Source organism: Malaya genurostris, chromosome 2, assembly GCF_030247185.1.
Source record: "Malaya genurostris strain Urasoe2022 chromosome 2, Malgen_1.1, whole genome shotgun sequence".
Lineage (NCBI taxonomy): Eukaryota > Metazoa > Arthropoda > Insecta > Diptera > Culicidae > Malaya > Malaya genurostris.
In genome coordinates, this window is record NC_080571.1 from 54906235 (window position 1) to 54925900 (window position 19666).

At 37.2% G+C, this 19666-nt stretch overlaps 1 protein-coding gene across 1 annotated transcript in view; it reads right to left on the reverse strand.

Annotated features, from left to right (window-relative positions):
* Positions 1 to 13320: 13320 nt before the first annotated feature.
* LOC131433157 (protein tramtrack, beta isoform) overlaps positions 13321 to 19666 on the reverse strand; it is a 53722-nt gene continuing 47376 nt past the window's right edge. Inside the window, exon 4 of the mRNA XM_058600002.1 lies at positions 13321 to 15690. Coding sequence (XP_058455985.1) covers positions 14543 to 15690 — 1148 coding nt within the window. The 3' untranslated portion in view covers positions 13321 to 14542. The remainder of the gene's footprint in view (positions 15691 to 19666) is intronic.

The following is a 19666-nucleotide window of genomic DNA, read 5'->3' on the forward strand; positions in this document are numbered from 1 at the left end:
TATTTTTACACATCATTCGATTGCTAGTGATACCAGCTACAATTTTCGCCCAACTACCATTCTTGCACTATCAAAAGAAAACCTTAAAAAATTGATGAATTTATAAATGTATATAAATTTTTTCACATGTTCGTATATAACTCAAAAATTAAAGAGATGACATGTACATTGTTCTACTCCAAAATATTTAAATAATTACCAGAAACAATGTATTGATTAACAAAATTATATACCCGTTCAAAGAATCTCAAGAAATTTGATACAAATACAGAGAATTTTGTCAAACAAAATCAAAACAAAACTTTTAAATTATATGACATATAATTTTTTATTATTTTAGTTGGAAATTTATTATGAACGAAATTTACAAAAAAAAACTGAACCTGGATTTCACTGACAATCTTAAAAACTACTTACTCTAGTAACTGTACTCTAAGGCATTTATTAGCTACATATGAAAATAAGGTATTTTTGTCTTCAAGAGCGTTAAAACTAATTCAGGTGCATATTCGGGAAGATGAAGTTCACTCACGTTGGCTGTTACTCTATTTGAGAATGCTATTACAGAGATTATCTGACTTTAAAAGCAATACCTCCTCCAGATCCACTGAACGAATGAATTTTCCTATACTTGTGTATTGATTAATTTCGACTTTCTTGCACTTCCTCACCGAACGTTGAGATCATGAATCATCTCGATTTTTTTATTGAAAAAATTGACTCTCTGGGACTTTTAATTTTAAGATTTCCTAAATCGAACGTCGAGATCTAATGTTATCTCGACATTTCAGGCAATTCTAAAATATTTGACATAAAAAATAAATTTCCGATTTCGGTGAATTTTTTTCAAAAAAAATTTTTTTTGTGATCTAGATCACATCGTTTCTGGCAATTTTAAGTTTTTTTTCTGTCGATTTTTTTGAGATTCTACGAAAAAACCTAAAACAAAATCAGAATTTTAGTAGTGTTTGGGTTGTGCATAAGAATTGTTTAAATTTTTTGTCCAATACAAAAATATAATTAGTTTTAATTAGTTCAGGTATATTTACCAAAATTTTTACGATTATCAGTAAAATCCAAGTTTCAGTTTTTTTTTGTAAATTTTGTTCATAATAAATTTCCAACTAAAATAATAAAAAACTATATATCATATAATTTAAAAGGTTTGTTTTGATTTTGTTTGGCAAAATTTTCCCAATAATAGAAATTCTCTGTATTTGTATCAAATTTCTTGAGATTCTTTGAACGGGTATATAATTTTGTTCATCTATACATTGTTTCTGGTAATCATTTCAATATTTTGGAGTAGAAAAATGTACATGTCATTGCTTTAATTTTTGATTTTTATACGAACATGTGAAAAACTCATATATATTTAAAAATTCATCGATTTTTTAAGGTTTTCTTTTGATAGTGCAAGAATGGTAGTTGGACAAAAAATGTAGCTGGTATCAGTAGCAATCGAATGATGTATAAAAATATATAGGTCATCGCTTTGAATTTCGAGATATTTACGATCATTGTAAAAAGTCTCACCTTTTCTGAGGTCATCTATCTGCAGTTTTAACTTTGTTATAACTTTGGGTAGTCAACCCTATTTTTCGTTTTTTTCTGTGCATTTTATTTCTGGAAGTAGTACCTTTTCAATGGTGAACAAATTTCGAAAATCGGTTGACTAACAACGAAGCTATGACTCGGTGAAGTTGAAGCACAGACTAACAGACATGACAGTATGAGTAAATTCTCATAAAAAATAATTTTTCGTGATGCACTAGCTATATTGTACTGCGCGAACTATTTACTATCTGTACACCCCTTGTGTTATGTAAAAGTTTTTTTACTAGTTGGTTTCCCCTCGCCCGCATACGCATGGCTGCCAGATGGCTGACTAAACGCTGCCAGCTGGAAAAATATGGCTGGCAGACATTCTGGTGACCGGCTGCCTCACCGCTGCCAGGAATACAACTCAAACGATACAACCGTATCCACCAGGATTTTTCCACATTGAAATCTTTGACATTTTCAGCGAAGGTGAGAAGATGAAAACGCTCGGCTAACTTGGATACAGGCGACTTTGTTTTGTCAAATTGGATTTGACAACCGTAACGGAATCAATTTTGGTAGCCTTCTGGTGGCCATGGCTGCCCAGGTAGCCAAAACGCTATGCGGGCGTTTGTCAAAACCGATCAGCTGCTTGCAGGGATGCCTGATTTCATCAAAATATTTAAAAATGAATCGTCACAATAAATTATTGGATTACGTTGATAATATATTTAACTTTTTCGCGATGTTGGAAGGTAACCATTTATTTGACTCAACGTTGTTCATCTAGACTATTTTTTTATTGTGTTGGTAGTTTTCACCAGAAATTAGGTGACGGCAGACTAGAAGTAAGTAAATATTGTTAATATGGTTTGATTTTGTATTGCGTTGAAGGATGAGAAGTAGGCACAATTCTGTATATAGTTTTGGAAATATGTATTAAATCTGTATCCTGCATGAAATTCGCATGGACGTATACAAATTAATACATTACAGGTAATTCTGTATGAATGGCAACTCTGTTGGTAAATGAAAAAAATTAACACAGTCTAGATGACAGACAGGATGTTTTTGATAGGGTAACGTGGTGCCATCATGACACATGTGAGTACTGTCCCAAATAAAGGAATATTCGAAATGACCGTTAAAATGATTGACGAATCTAATTTGAGTGTCCTGTCTGTTAGTCTGTGGTTTTACCATTTCTCGTTATTTTTTAAGGTATTATAGATACTTTTTGTCCACACTTAGCGAGTTCAAATCAATAATTTATATTTCAGAATTCTTGATTTCGGTTTGAGGATATTCTTTCAAATCGCTATACATTTTGTAATTTAGAAATCTTAGATGTTTACGCCCGAGACGTCAGATAGGATATGGCACCTAGTGTTATATCCTTAAAGGGTCACATAAGTAGTGTGGACTTTGCGTCTGCTTAGCGGTTTAAGTTGAACTGCTAGGCACGAGATGGCAGTTCAATTTGAACTGCTTTAAGCACTGACGAGCCGAAGGCGAAACGCAAAGAAAGTTGAAACTAAATATGTGCTTTTTTGCACAAAACAAAAAAAACCCTAAATGTTCAAACTCTGCGGCGACCAGTAGCCAGTCGTCATTCGTTTACGCCCGAGACGTCAGATAGGATATGGCACCTAGTGTTATATCCTTAAAGGGTCACATAAGTAGTGTGGACTTTGCGTCTGCTTAGCGGTTTAAGTTGAACTGCTAGGCACGAGATGGCAGTTCAATTTGAACTGCTTTAAGCACTGACGAGCCGAAGGCGAAACGCAAAGAAAGTTGAAACTAAATATGTGCTTTTTTGCACAAAACAAAAAAAACCCTAAATGTTCAAACTCTGCGGCGACCAGTAGCCAGTCGTCATTCGTTTACGCCCGAGACGTCAGATAGGATATGGCACCTAGTGTTATATCCTTAAAGGGTCACATAAGTAGTGTGGACTTTGCGTCTGCTTAGCGGTTTAAGTTGAACTGCTAGGCACGAGATGGCAGTTCAATTTGAACTGCTTTAAGCACTGACGAGCCGAAGGCGAAACGCAAAGAAAGTTGAAACTAAATATGTGCTTTTTTGCACAAAACAAAAAAAACCCTAAATGTTCAAACTCTGCGGCGACCAGTAGCCAGTCGTCATTCGTTTACGCCCGAGACGTCAGATAGGATATGGCACCTAGTGTTATATCCTTAAAGGGTCACATAAGTAGTGTGGACTTTGCGTCTGCTTAGCGGTTTAAGTTGAACTGCTAGGCACGAGATGGCAGTTCAATTTGAACTGCTTTAAGCACTGACGAGCCGAAGGCGAAACGCAAAGAAAGTTGAAACTAAATATGTGCTTTTTTGCACAAAACAAAAAAAACCCTAAATGTTCAAACTCTGCGGCGACCAGTAGCCAGTCGTCATTCGTTTACGCCCAAGACGTCAGATATGATATGGCACCTAGTGTTATATCCTTAAAGGGTCACATAAGTAGTGTGGACTTTGCGTCTGCTTAGCGGTTTAAGTTGAACTACTAGGCACGAGATGGCAGTTCAATTTGAACTGCTTTAAGCACTGACGAGCCGAAGGCGAAACGCAAAGAAAGTTGAAACTAAATATGTGCTTTTTTGCACAAAACAAAAAAAACCCCTAAATGTTCAATCTTAGATGGCTATGATTATATTCGGAAATGCGGATAAATCATGTCAGTTTTATTCGTATCCTCGTCATTCAATTAAATCTCTGACATTACCCTCCCACCTTTTTTAAATCTAATTTTCCACACTGGAAATACACGTTGATTATTTGACGATTGGTCAATTCACGTAAATTGTATGTGAGGATTCTATTCATTTTAAGGGATGTTCAAATAACATTCATTTTCGTCACGTAAAATATCCAGTTTGACGTTTGGAACCATTTCACGTGATTTTTCCACCCCGGTGGCACGATTGTCATCTGCATACAATTGGCTTGAAGCCGAAAATTTTGGTTCTTTGGTTCTAGTTCGCTGTCAAAAGCTATGTTTAAGCAGTGTGCACACGTTCACATTTTTCTTTATGCGGTTGCACCAACATAAGGAAACGATTTCGATGGAATATAAACAAACTATAATGAACCACAATTTCTTTTTCTTATTCAAAAAAAGGTCACATTACTTGTTTTATAAAGAATACTAGACTAGAGTTATATTTGTATTGGGTTTGAAGAAATTAACTTTCGACACAAGTGTGGTTTGCTTGTATGGTATGAACGTAACTTAACATATTGTTGACAACAACGCCACCAAAACAAAATGCGTCGGTTTCAGGAAGCAGCTTCCATAGCAGGGCGGTGGATTTTTCAAGTAATTCGCACGTGAATTTTTATTTGAGTGTGGATTTGCGTCCGCTGTAAGTTCCATTTTATTTTTTGCTGTGACGACGTAGGGTAACGGAGGTATTTTAGCTACTCTTACAAATGTCACGATACTATTTTCGGTAAAGCATTTACATCACGATACTATTTTGGGTGCTACATTCACTTCATGTAAAATTTTTGTTCTGCTGTTGGTCAAAATGACAAATTTATTTTTGTTTTATTCCGATTAAATTCACGTGTGTTACCAACGACATGTAAATAAATCGTGTGAGAAGTGTTCAAATTGTTGTAATTGGAATATTTTCATAACGGGCAGGAGAACTTTACTATCTTTCCGTAACGTAGTGGTATGTTTTTGAAGATCGCGGCGAAAAGTCGAGTAGGTGGCAGTAGTGAACTCTTTCTTTCCAATGTATAGCAAATTTGACATTTACACAGGATTTTAAAAAAATTTGCTAGTAAATGGAATAATCTTTAAAATTCTGAGACATGATGTACTTCATTTTTATTACAACCAGATACATGTAGGCCGGACCAAAATATATTAGAGTGTCCAAACTACCCTCTTTACTTTATTTGGTTTAAATTTCAACTTAGCTACAAACAAGTCTACTACACTGTGGAAAAGGCAAGTTTCATCAGACTAAGGCTTATGAACAAAGCAAAAATCAATTCCATTAGGAGGTAGAGATTTTCATAAACAGTCTTACCATTGTCTTAATTATTATTTATGCATGTTATAATCATTCGCTTCATGTATTTCATCAACATTCCGTAATGTAAAAATGTCATAGTTTTGTCTTATGATTTAGTTATGGCACAAAAAGCATACGAGGTAAGAATGATTTTTTATCCGAAAACATTAATAATTAATTTATTTTTAACAAATTTTATTATTTCAGAAGACTGTCTTCCAAATCAATTTTGAGTCTTTCAAATGGTTTTAACAGTTGGTACATAAAATGTTAAACAAGTTCTCAATTTTATTACAGTACAGAGTTTATTATTGTATTACAAAACTAATTTTTAGCATGTCTTCGATTTTCGTCCGCCCCAAAAATGGATGAAATGACAGCTTTCATTGGGATGATTGAGCTTTGGTCATAATCAAAAACTCTCTGGAGCAATTTTGGGTCGTCAAGGACAAAATCCAACATCTCGACAATTGTCCAATACTAGCAGTCCGGAACACTCTTTGTCGTTCATAACTTGTCGGCCCTCTGAGAACATTTGGTACCACCGATTGGGCTTCTAACGATAGTTCAACATGTAGATGGCGCTGTGGCTCAAACGATGATGTTTTCGAACGAAGCTGTCAAAATACATTGACTTTTCTTACAGCTCACTTACAACCACAAATGCAAATGAGATTGGTTTGTTTTCAACAGAAAATGCCAGTATCAAATACGACTCAGATGATTGATGATCTTTAGCCGGATATTATTCTCGTACCGGACGTCAAAATGTTCCGTGACGTTGGAGTTGTGTGTCTCGATAGGAATTGCTTTTTTAATAATGTTGTCGTTCCAAAACGGTGATAGTTGGCTGATACCACGTGTGAATCGCTCTTACATATTGTTTTGTTTGCATCACGAAATATATTGGTCACAAAATTTTCACTGGGGTCGTCGTATTTTTTTCTCCGGGTATAGAAACCTCAATAGAAATGTTGATTTTCCAGTGAATTTTTATTTATTTGTATTTTAAGTTCGAATAATTTAAAGAATATTCTGTTGTGATTGGGGGAAAAACATTGATTTCTATCAATTATAATTTCAACTAATGTTTCTTTTATATTCCCCTTGAGAATGAATTAAGGTTTTTTGCTTTCGGAATGGTCTCCAGATTGGTAATGCTGACTTTACTTGCTCTGGCCGTTTATTCCACCCTCTAATTTCGATTACGAAAATTGATGACATAACCTCAGTTAGCATCAATATCTAAATATAGTTCAGTATTGAAGAAATTAAAGGTTTTCTTATCATACAAAAGTTTAACAAATGCGAAAGTTTAATTCATTCCGTAGGTTTGTTCAAGTAATATTACCAAATACAAATAATTAATAATTTATATTTGATTTTACTATGTTAGTAACTGTTTCCGCATTTAATTCTAGATCCCTATATTGATCTATGTGATAATTTGCTAACATCATCGTTTCCTTGGTGCATAAAGTAAAACATAGACATTTTTGTTACAGACTTTTTTTTGCAGACTTTTTAAAATCGAGTTTGCGCAAGCTTTCGTCAAAATTTACAGACTTTTAAAATGGCCACGCCGTTTCCGAGTTTCACAGTTTATAGTGAAACGACTTTGGCAACCCTGTCTGAAGATACTCGAAATTTTTACCTGACATCTCTGAATTTTATTAAGAGGTAGAGACCAGAGATGCCAGGTCTGCAGTTTTGTCTGTAAATCTGCAGACATTGTTTATTGCAGATTTTTCCGCAGATATTTGAAAAATCGAATTTTTCGCCGACTTTCGTCAAAATTGACAGACTTTTGAAATTGTTGCGACCTTTCTAACGCTCGCCAAGTCAGTTTAGCGTATCATACCTTCTACAGAAATTGAAGCCTGCAGACATTTTTTTCAGATTAACGGACTTTTACAACCCTGTCTGAAGACATTTGAATTTTTTACCAGTTTTTCGTAGGAACTGTTAGTAGAATATTGTCACTAATAGTACTGTTGTTATACCCTTTAATTCTACTATGTTACGTCATTGCACTCTCACAAAGTCACTATTTTCACAAAAGTGTATCAAACGTTTTAATACAGATACGTATTTCGGAATGTTATTTACATCCTTCCTCAGTGTTTATAAGTTAAAAAACCTGTTTTAATCCACCTAGAGGTGTAATGATGGCTTTCTCATATCTCACATATTCTTATATATAAAAGTGTGGTATTCTTCAACATAATTTTCATTGATTCTAAGAAAACAAAACCCATCTTAATCCACCTAGTGGTGTGATAATGCCTTTCTCTTCTTTCATAACAGTCGCATGAAAATATGTTTCATACTCTTATTAAATAATTTTGGATATTAACTTTGACACCAATTGATTCAGATTGTTTCGAGTAGTTCACGAAAGCATGCTTCAGTGTTTATGTCACACAGTCAGCATCATTTTTCCAAACTAGTGTTTGACATTTGCGTTGCCTATTTGTAATCAGTGATGCTAATCTAAAAAAACCCTTCTTAATCCACCTAGTGGTGTGATAATGCCTTTCTCTTCTTTCATAACAGTCTCATGAAAATATGTTTCATACTTTTATTAAATAATTTTGGATACTAATTTTGACACCAATTAATTCAGATTGATTCGAGTAGTTCACAAAAGCATGCTTCAGTGTTTATGTCACACAGTCAGCATCATTTTTCCAAACTAGTGCTTGACATTTGCGTTGCCTATTTGTATGAGAACAGTGATGCTAATCTAAAAAAGCCTTCTTAGTCCACTTAGTGAAATTTTCATATATCTTGAAAAATCACCATAGGGGGGAGTACATGAAATTTTCGAAATCGAAAAAAAATGTTTGATGCCAAAAGGCTTAGAATTGCATGAAACGTCGAGATTTAGTGTCATCTCGAAAAAAAATTTTTTTGAAAAAATCGACTTTTTGGGACTTAGAAAAAATATGAAAATTTTTCTAAGTCCCAGAAAGTTGATTTTTTCAAAAAAATTTTTTTTCGAGATGACACTAAATTTCGATGTTTTATGCAGTTTTAAGAGTTTTGGCATCAAAAAAAAATTTCGATTTTGGAAATTTCATGTACTCCCCCCTATGGTGCTTTTTCAAGATCGAAAATTGCCAAACCTTTACCACCGGGCAGCACCCCTTAAGCATGTCCGATTTAGGTCAAATTTTGCATGAAGACTTTTTTCGAGGTGCTTAAACTTTTGAGCACTAGAACTTTACGAAAATAGAGTTGATCCCAAAATTTTGGCACCCTTATATATATAAGAGCGGTAAAAATCAACGTGTTTTGTCGGTTACGTCACTTATACCATCATATATCTGGAACCAAAAGTCACAACCATTTGATCTTCGAACTTGATCAACGGCCCGACAGTAGCTTTCAAACGAGCCCAAGTTTGTTAAAATCGGATCAGCCATCTCTGAGAAAATTGAGCGCGTTCAAATACAACGCTTTTTGTCGGTTACGTCACTTATACGATCATATCTCCGGAACCAAAACTCACAACCATTTGATCTTCGAACTTGATCAATAGCCCGACAGTAGCTTTCAAACGAGCCCAAGTTTGTTAAAATTGGTTCAGCCATCTCTGAGAAAATTGAGCGCGTTCAAATAGCACGATTTTTGTCGGTTACGTCACTTATACCATCATATCTCCGGAACCAAAAGTCACAGCCATTTGATCTTCGAACTTGATCAATGGCCCGGCAGTAGCTTTCAAACGAGTCCAAGTTTGTTCAAATCGGTTCAGCCATCTCTGAGAAAATTGAGCGCGTTCAAATACAACGCTTTTTGTCGGTTACGTCACTTATACAATCATATCTCCGGAACCAAAAGTCACAGCCATTTGATCTTCGAACTTGATCAATGGCCCGGCAGTAGCTTTCAAACGAGCCCAAGTTTGTGAAAATCGGTTCAGCCATCTCTGAGAAAATTGAGCGCGTTCAAATACAACGCTTTTTGTCGGTTACGTCACTTATACAATCATATCTCCGGAACTAAAAGTCACAGCCATTTTATCTTCGAACTTGATCAATGGCCCGGCAGTAGCTTTCAAACGAGCCCAAGTTTGTTAAAATCGGTTCAGCCATCTCTGAGAAAATTGAGCGCGTTCGAATTCAACGCCTTTTGTCGGTTACGTCACTTATACAATCATATCTCCGGAACCAAAAGTCACAGCCATTTTATCTTCGAACTTGATCAATGGCCCGGCAGTAGCTTTCAAACGAGCCCAAGTTTGTTCAAATCGGTTGAGCCATCTCTGAGAAAATTGAGCGCGTTCAAATATCTTCGAAAAGTGCACACACATACACACACACACACATACACACACACACACACACACACACACACACACACACACACAGACATTTTCCGATCTCGACGAACTGAGTCGAATGGTATATAACACTATGGGTCTCCGAGGCTCCGTTCGAAAGTCGGTTTTTCCAGCAATTCTAATACCTTTCTATAGAGAAAGGCAAAACCCTTCTTAGTCCACTTAGTGGAATTTTCATATATCTTGAAAAATCACCATAGGAGGGAGTACATGAAATTTTCGAAATCGAAAAAAAATTTTTGATGCCAAAAGGCTTAGAATTGCATGAAACGTCGAGATTTAGTGTCATCTCGAAAAAAAATTTTTTTGAAAAAGTCGACTTTTTGGGACTTAGAAAAAATATGAAAATTTTCCTAAGTCCCAGAAAGTTGATTTTTTCAAAAAAAAATTTTTTCGGGATAACACTAAATTTCGATGTTTTATGCAGTTTTAAGAGTTTTGGCATCAAAAAAAATTTTTTATTTTGGAAATTTCATGTACTCCCCCCTATGGTGCTTTTTCAAGATCGATAATTGTCAAACCTTTACCACCGGGCAGCACCCCTTAAGCATGTCCGATTTAGGTCAAATTTTGCATGAAGGCTTTTTTCGAGGTGCTTAAACTTTTGAGCACTAGAACTTTACGAAAATAGAGTTGATCCCAAAATTTTGGCACCCTTATATATACAAGAGCGGTAAAAATCAACGTGTTTTGTCGGTTACGTCACTTATACAATCATATTTCTGGAACCAAAAGTCACAACCATTTGATCTTCGAACTTGATCAATGGCACGACAGTAGCTTTCAAACGAGCCCAAGTTTGTTGAAATCGGATCAGCCATCTCTGAGAAAATTGAGCGCGTTCAAATACAACGCTTTTTGTCGGTTACGTCACTTATAGAATCATATCTCCGGAACCAAAAATCACAGCCATTTGATCTTCGAACTTGATCAATGGCCCGACAGTAGCTTTCAAACGAGCCCAAGTTTGTTCAAATCGGTTCAGCCATCTCTGAGAAAATTGAGCGCGTTCAAATACAACGCTTTTTGTCGGTTACGTCACTTATAGAATCATATCTCCTGAACCAAAAATCACAGCCATTTGATCTTCGAACTTGATCAATGGCCCGACAGTAGCTTTCAAACGAGCCCAAGTTTGTTCAAATCGGTTCAGCCATCTCTGAGAAAATTGAGCGCGTTCAAATATCTTCGAAAAGTGCACACACATACACACACACACACATACACACACACACACACATACACACACACACACACACACACAGACATTTTCCGATCTCGACGAACTGAGTCGAATGGTATATAACACTATGGGTCTCCGAGGCTCCGTTCGAAAGTCGGTTTTTCCAGCAATTCTAATACCTTTCTATAGAGAAAGGCAAAACCCTTCTTAGTCCACTTAGTGGAATTTTCATATATCTTGAAAAATCACCATAGGAGGGAGTACATGAAATTTTCGAAATCGAAAAAAAATTTTTGATGCCAAAAGGCTTAGAATTGCATGAAACGTCGAGATTTAGTGTCATCTCGAAAAAAAATTTTTTTGAAAAAGTCGACTTTTTGGGACTTAGAAAAAATATGAAAATTTTTCTAAGTCCCAGAAAGTTGATTTTTTCAAAAAAAAATTTTTTCGGGATAACACTAAATTTCGATGTTTTATGCAGTTTTAAGAGTTTTGGCATCAAAAAAAATTTTTTATTTTGGAAATTTCATGTACTCCCCCCTATGGTGCTTTTTCAAGATCGATAATTGTCAAACCTTTACCACCGGGCAGCACCCCTTAAGCATGTCCGATTTAGGTCAAATTTTGCATGAAGGCTTTTTTCGAGGTGCTTAAACTTTTGAGCACTAGAACTTTACGAAAATAGAGTTGATCCCAAAATTTTGGCACCCTTATATATACAAGAGCGGTAAAAATCAACGTGTTTTGTCGGTTACGTCACTTATACAATCATATTTCTGGAACCAAAAGTCACAACCATTTGATCTTCGAACTTGATCAATGGCACGACAGTAGCTTTCAAACGAGCCCAAGTTTGTTGAAATCGGATCAGCCATCTCTGAGAAAATTGAGCGCGTTCAAATACAACGCTTTTTGTCGGTTACGTCACTTATAGAATCATATCTCCGGAACCAAAAATCACAGCCATTTGATCTTCGAACTTGATCAATGGCCCGACAGTAGCTTTCAAACGAGCCCAAGTTTGTTCAAATCGGTTCAGCCATCTCTGAGAAAATTGAGCGCGTTCAAATACAACGCTTTTTGTCGGTTACGTCACTTATAGAATCATATCTCCTGAACCAAAAATCACAGCCATTTGATCTTCGAACTTGATCAATGGCCCGACAGTAGCTTTCAAACGAGCCCAAGTTTGTTCAAATCGGTTCAGCCATCTCTGAGAAAATTGAGCGCGTTCAAATATCTTCGAAAAGTGCACACACATACACACACACACACATACACACACACACACACACAGACATTTTCCGATCTCGACGAACTGAGTCGAATGGTATATAACACTATGGGTCTCCGAGGCTCCGTTCGAAAGTCGGTTTTTCCAGCAATTCTAATACCTTTCTATAGAGAAAGGCAAAAAGGTTTATCCATAAACTAGTTTAACCTACAGAACGAAACAGTACTCAGGTCGGTTAGGCCATCGCTGAGGAAACGAAAAGAGGTGCCTCCGAAACCGGAATCTGGGAACCGGTATAATCAAAGTTGGTTCGAGAAAAGTGCCTTGGATCCATTCTTGAGTCTATGGCTACAATCTTCGGTCGTTCATCAAAAACCCAAGAACAAGAAAAGCCAAATTTATGTTTGACTGTCTACTGACAATTATTACCGATTGGAATAGTTCTGAGGCAAGTTATTAGGAATTATTTTACTTTTTATTTCCGGTGCTTCCGGAATCAGAAACTGAGAACCAGCAGAGCCGGAATCGGGTTGTTTGGTTGTCTATTGACAATGGTTACCGATTGAAATAGTTTCGAGGCAAATAAAGACAACACACTTCACCATATTATTCCGGAACTGTAAGTCGGATCCGGATGAAATTTGGAAGTTTTGTATGGGACCATGAGACCTTTCATTTGTTAAATTCGGTCACGCCATCTTTGAGAAAAGTGAGGAAGGATTTTGAAATAATATTTTTTTCACTAACCACCCCGTAACTCCGGAACCGGAAGTCGGATCAAAATAAAATTAAGGAACTTTGTATAGGACAATATAAGTTTGTGAGAATCGGTTATAGTTTAAGGTAAATCTAACGTTCCATTAAAAATATGAATCAACCACAAGAGACGCGGATGAATTGAGTGCATCACCACCAATTTTGAAGGCGTTCGGATTGAAATCGAAAAAAAAATTTTCATATATGTATGTATTTCAGTCACAAGAAACAAAATCCAGTGTTTAAACAAAATCAATTGTGCGTCGCTCGCCGATAAGAATAGAGTGTGTGTATGTATTTGTGACATTCTTCTTCGGCTAGAGAAGTTTTTATCCTATTTTCCGATCGATAATGAAATAATGTTTACGCCTAATTTGAAGTTCAAAAGGAAGCAATGCACATTTTTTGTGTGCTAAACTCTGTGCGTTATTATACATGACCACTTTGCCGAGGCTTCTGAATATTTTATATAAAAGTTTGTATAACTGACCTTTGCTAATCCTAAATTGCAATTCACTGTGCCATAACTAGTACGGAGGTTTATTTTTAACTGATTTTAAAATTTAGCTCGTCACTTTGTTTATTTGATACAACGTATGATAACATAATAAAGAGCGCTAGAACAAACGTAACGCTTCAGTTGTGCACGTTCCTGTTTCTAAGATTGGCTTTGAGTAGTACGAAAGTGTACGATGGACTTACTTGTCAGTTCAGTACCGTTGAATCTCTTTCATAAAGAGAATAACCTATTTCATTTTTACAAACCCAGTGAAACGTGCATAGAAATGCATCTGACGAAACAAAGTAAAGTGAGAAGAAATCATATCACAAAAACTAAAATTAAAAGTTTGTTGTTACACATGCAAAATTATGATCGGAGAACTTTTTGCTCCGAACACGTTCCTATCATAAAACCTAAATCTAGTAAATGACGAGATCGGAAATTTATTCTAGCTCTTCTCCCCTCCGCTTCCGTTTGTGTCTTATTTTCTTTAGTTTGTTGGGGAAATTGTGCGACTTTAGATCTCTACCCTACAACTCTACAGTCTTCTGTTACTCATTGATTATCGATTTCTTTATTCACTATTTAATGCGTATGTTTTTGCTAGTGGGCGAGTTTAGCAAATTAAGGCACACGTGGTGATCAATCAGTAGGCTGTGGTTGATAGCACCGCTCAACTAGATTAAACAAAAATAGTAAAAATAAAATGGCGCTGGTGTCCGGTCCACATTCGCGAACTGTTTTTCTTTTCACATAGAAAGTAAATGCTTCAATTGACGGGTAAGTCATTGCTTGTGGATCGATCCTCTTATGTAAGCATTTCCGTAGGAAGACTAGTTGCAGTCTTGTGTTAGATGAATCAGTGCTTCAAAATGTGTTACAATTCTTAGTTGCTAAGAAGAAAAAAAAATGCACTGGAAATCTGGTTATCTACTCTACTGAGAGCTGTTGCTTGCCGCCACAGCGCTTATGGTTGGCACCACCCCAGCATCTCCTAGTTTGGGTGAGATCAGTTGCTGCTGCAAACGAAATTTGCTTTGCTGCGAATGGAGTTCGTTCTGTAGGTTGATGTGCTGCTGCAGCTGTATGGCGTTCAATACAGATTCGATCTTAGCCGTGTTAGTGTTGTGATTCGGTGGTAGTTGTGAGCTCTGCTCGGCCGCAACCATAAAGTTCATTGGATAAACCGGATCCGTTTTCGGCATGTAGGACTCGTGCGTCGTTTTGAGGTGGTTTTTCATTTTGTCCGGACGGGAAAACTCTTTGTTGCACACCGGACAGGGGAAGACTTTACGCTGAGCTCCCTCGTGGTACAAGAACGCGTGCCGTTGAAAACTGTATTTGTTTTTGAAGGTCTTTTGAATGTTCTCCTTGGCACACTCCATACAGAGGTACACACCGTCATTGATGCTGGCGTAACGGAACAGATTCAATCCACGGACGGACATTTCGGTCAAGGCCTCGGCTTGATCGTCCGGGGAGAGATTTTTCCTCCGAGCTCGGCGCCTGGCTGGTTGACGCATGGGAGTATAATGACTGTGATTGCCATTGGATTCCTCAAACGAATCCTGGGAGGGAGTCGTTCCATGTGATGCCGAAGTGTCCGGTGAACCGAGATCGCGATCCTCGGGATCGCTTCCTACGGTTAGACCGCCGTTACTGTCGCCATTTTCACCTTTTCTACCGTGGACTACTCGCACTTTAGCTAGAGAACGACGCTGCAGTTGGAGATGTTGAAAATGTTGCTGCTGCAGCTGATGCAAGAATAGCTGCTGTTGTTGTTGCTTCGAATTTGGTTGCGCCTGGTGGGAGGAAGGTGCTGAATGTTGCAGATCTTTGTCTTGTTGCTCTGTCGGTGGGATGGCTTCAACAATCGTACAATCATCCGATGGTTCATACTTGGGCGGTAGAATGAACTCCAGCTCACTGTCGCTGTCGTCTCGCTCCTCTTCGTCCTCGTCGTCATCGGCATCTTCGGCGTCATCGGCCTCCATCGGGGATCGCTCTGATTCGGACACTGGAACCAACGCAGCTGGTTTCGTCACTTGTGGGATGATGGTGATTTCCGGATTGTCTGCTAGATCTGGAAATAGCAACGAGGAAAAAAATTACCTTTTTTTTTTTAAGTGGGATTTGTAGCATACAACAAAAATGTTCATTTAGGGTGCAACGTGCGTCCAACTGAGGTCTAAATCGGATTCCTAGGGCTTGACATAAACGAAAGCTGGGATAACGTTAGCGTAATTTGTAATAATTATTATTAATTACTCGAGATACGGTATAGTGGTGGACGATGTAGAATAGATTGGACCAAATTGTTCCTAGGCAAAGAATAATTTGCGGGTCTCTTTCAAATAATAGCGCCTTTTCAATATCACCCTTGTCTTGTAGCAATAATACTCTTAGGTTAAACATAATTAAATTCAACTTGGGTCGAGATCAACGGTTTGTTATCAGGAACTCAGTTTGGCTTCCGCAAAAATAAAGGGACGAATGAACCGTGCATTGCTTTCAATTGACATCCAAATTGCATTTGCTTAGAAATAGCAATCAAAATTTGCATTTTTAGGTGTTTGACACATTTATGCTGCGTGAAATACGCGGAATCTCGGAGCACCTACGCTCGATGGAAATCCCACAAATATTTTCAAACATACCTCGGCGTATTGACTGTGGAGAAAATCTAGAGAATTATTTTGTGTGGAATTGGAAATTTTCCACTCAATGCATACTAGATCTTCGATGAGGGGCTGGGGTCACTAGGAAATTGATACACCGAAACCTCCATTTTCGAACTAAACGGGGGTTTTGTAAAAAGAGGTAGCTCGTGAAAAAAGTTTACGTTATTTGAAATTTAATTTGTAAAAAACGTTTTGTGTAATGAATGTGGAAACTGCGCATCATATGGCTATTTTCGGAACGGATGTGAAGAGTAAGTGCAAGATAATGATGTTTTGGCTCGTTTCAAAATCCAAGATGGCGGCTTCCGGTTTATTGAAATTGCTTAAAACCCCTAACGATATGGGTATCTTCGGAACGGAATTGATGAGTAGATGTTGGAAAACAATGTTTGAGGTAGTTCTGAAATTCAAGATGGCGACTTTCGGTTTCGCGATATTCCTTGAAAACCCTTACAATATGGGTATTTTCGGAACAGAATTGATGAGTAGATGTTGGAAAATGGCGACTTCCGGTTTCTCGGTATTCCTTGAAAACCCTCTAAATGTGGGTATTTTCGAAACGGGACTGATGCGTAGATGTCAGAAAACGATGTTTGAGGTGGTTCTGAAATCCAAGATGGCGACTTCCGGTTTCTCGGTATTCCATGAAAACCCTCTAAATGTGGATATTTTTGAAACGGGACTGATGAGTAGATGTCAGAAAACGATGTTTGAGGTGGTTCTGAAATTCAAGATGGCGACTTCCGGTTTCTCGGTATCCATTGAAAACCCTCTAAATGTTGGTATTTTCGAAACGGGACTGACGAGTAGTTGTCAGAAAACAATATTTGAGGTGGTTCTGAAATTCAAGATGGCGACTTCCGGTTTCTCGGTATTCCTTGAAAACCCTCTAAATGTGCATATTTTCGGAACGGGATTGATGAGTAGATGTTGGAAAACAATGTTTGAGGTAGTTCTGAAATTCAAGATGGCGACTTCCGGTTTCTCGGTATTCCTTGAAAACCCTCTAAATGTGCATATTTTCGGAACGGGATTGATGAGTAGATGTCGGAAAAAAATGTTCGAGGTAGTTTTGAAATTCAAGATGGCGACTTCCGGTTTCTCGGTATTTCTTGAAAACCAACTGACTGATGCGTAGATGTCAGAAAACGATGTTTGAGGTGGTTCTGAAATCCAAGATGGCGACTTCCGGTTTCTCGGTATTCCATGAAAACCCTCTAAATGTGGATATTTTTGAAACGGGACTGATGAGTAGATGTCAGAAAACGATGTTTGAGGTGGTTCTGAAATTCAAGATGGCGACTTCCGGTTTCTCGGTATCCATTGAAAACCCTCTAAATGTTGGTATTTTCGAAACGGGACTGATGAGTAGTTGTCAGAAAACAATATTTAAGGTGGTTCTGAAATTCAAGATGGCGACTTCCGGTTTCTCGGTATTCCTTGAAAACCCTCTAAATGTGCATATTTTCGGAACGGGATTGATGAGTAGATGTCAGAAAACGATGTTTGAGGTGGTTCTGAAATCCAAGATGACGACTTCCGGTTTCTCGGTATTCCTTGAAAACCCTCTAAATGTGGATATTTTCGGAACGGGACTGATGAGTAGATGTCAGAAAACGATGTTTGAGGTGGTTCTGAAATTCATTCTGAAATTCTGAAATATTTCCGGTTTCTCGGTATTCCTTGAAAACCCTCTAAATGTGGATATTTTCGGAACGGGATTGATGAGTAGATGTCGGAAAACAATGTTCGAGGTAGTTTTGAAATTCAAGATGACAACTTCCGATTTGTTTATATTTCTTGAAAACCCTTACAATATGGGTATCTTCGGAACGGAATTGATGAGTAGATGTTGGAAAACAATGTTTGATGTAGTTCTGAAATTCAAGATGGCGACTTCCGGTTTCTCGGTATTCCATGAAAACCCTCTAAATGTGGATATTTTTGAAACGGGACTGATGAGTAGATGTCAGAAAACGATGTTTGAGGTGGTTCTGAAATCCAAGATGGCGACTTGCGGTTTCTTGATATTCCTTGAAAACCCTCTAAATGTGGGTATTTTCGAAACGGGACTGATGAGTAGATGTCAGAAAACAATGTTTGAGGTGGTTCTGAAATTCAAGATGGCGACTTCCTGTTTCTCGGTTTTCCTTGAAAACCCTCTAAATGTGGATATTTTCGGAACGGGATTGATGAGTAGATGTCGGAAAACAATGTTCGAGGTAGTTTTGAAATTCAAGATGGCAACTTCCGATTTGTTGATATTTCTTGAAAGCCCTTACAATATAGATATTTTCGAAACGGGACTGATGAGTAGATGTCAGAAAACGATGTTTGACGTGGTGAGTCTTTGGTTTAAGAAAAGTTTCTGTCACAATGGCAATATGAATTTTGTGAAAATTATAAAATTCTGAATTCATTGTAATATTATTTGCAAATTGCCATCCGATTTGAAATACTTCAAAAAGTGATGAAGTCGAACTCATTCGGATGATCATTTGAAAAAGTTGATCGTGTAGGTAGATCATTTTATTTTCCGTTATATTGCCTAAATCGACTTCGTTTAAAGAAGCGAATGACATTGAAGGAATATTGGTAGGTAGATGTCTACCTGAAGATGATTTGGACGATTTACCTATTAATAAATTGTTTTCGTTAGAAGATGAACTGGAAGGCGTTCCTGTGTTTTGATTATTTACATTAGAAGAATTAAGTGGTAGTTTTCTACCTGTTACCAAAGCGTAACTATTATTAGAAGAAGATGATGACGAGGTCGACCTACCTGTCAATAAATTGTTTTCGCTAGAAGACGAGTTGGAAGGCGTACCTGTTTTTTGTTTTAAATTCGAAGAAATAAGTGCCTTAGAAGAATTAGGCGTGGCATTTGTAACGGTTTTTTGATTTTCAGGTATGTTCTGTAAATTGAAGTTCGTTGATTTGACTTGTCTAAGCGAACGAGCGTTTAAAAATTTTTCCCTGACAGGACATTTCAAATAATTGAATTTATGATTTCCATCGCAATTTGAACATGAAAATTTATCAGTGGTTTCATTCATTGGACAAACGTCTTTCGAATGCGATTTACCACAATTCAAACACCGTATATCCATATGACAATTTTTGGTTCCATGACCGAAGCCTTGGCAACGACGACATTGCGTTAAGTTTGCAATACGATTATGCCGTTTATAATGTTTCCAATGAATTTTAATGTGGGAAATGAAACGTACTTTTTCTAAAGTTTTCAAATTGTTTACATCACTTCGATTGAAGTGTATTAGGTAAAGTTAATGGGAAATTCCAGAGCGTGGGGCGAAACCAACCTTTTAGTTCATTTTTAATTTCATCAGTACTTTGATCATTTGATAAGCCTTTCAA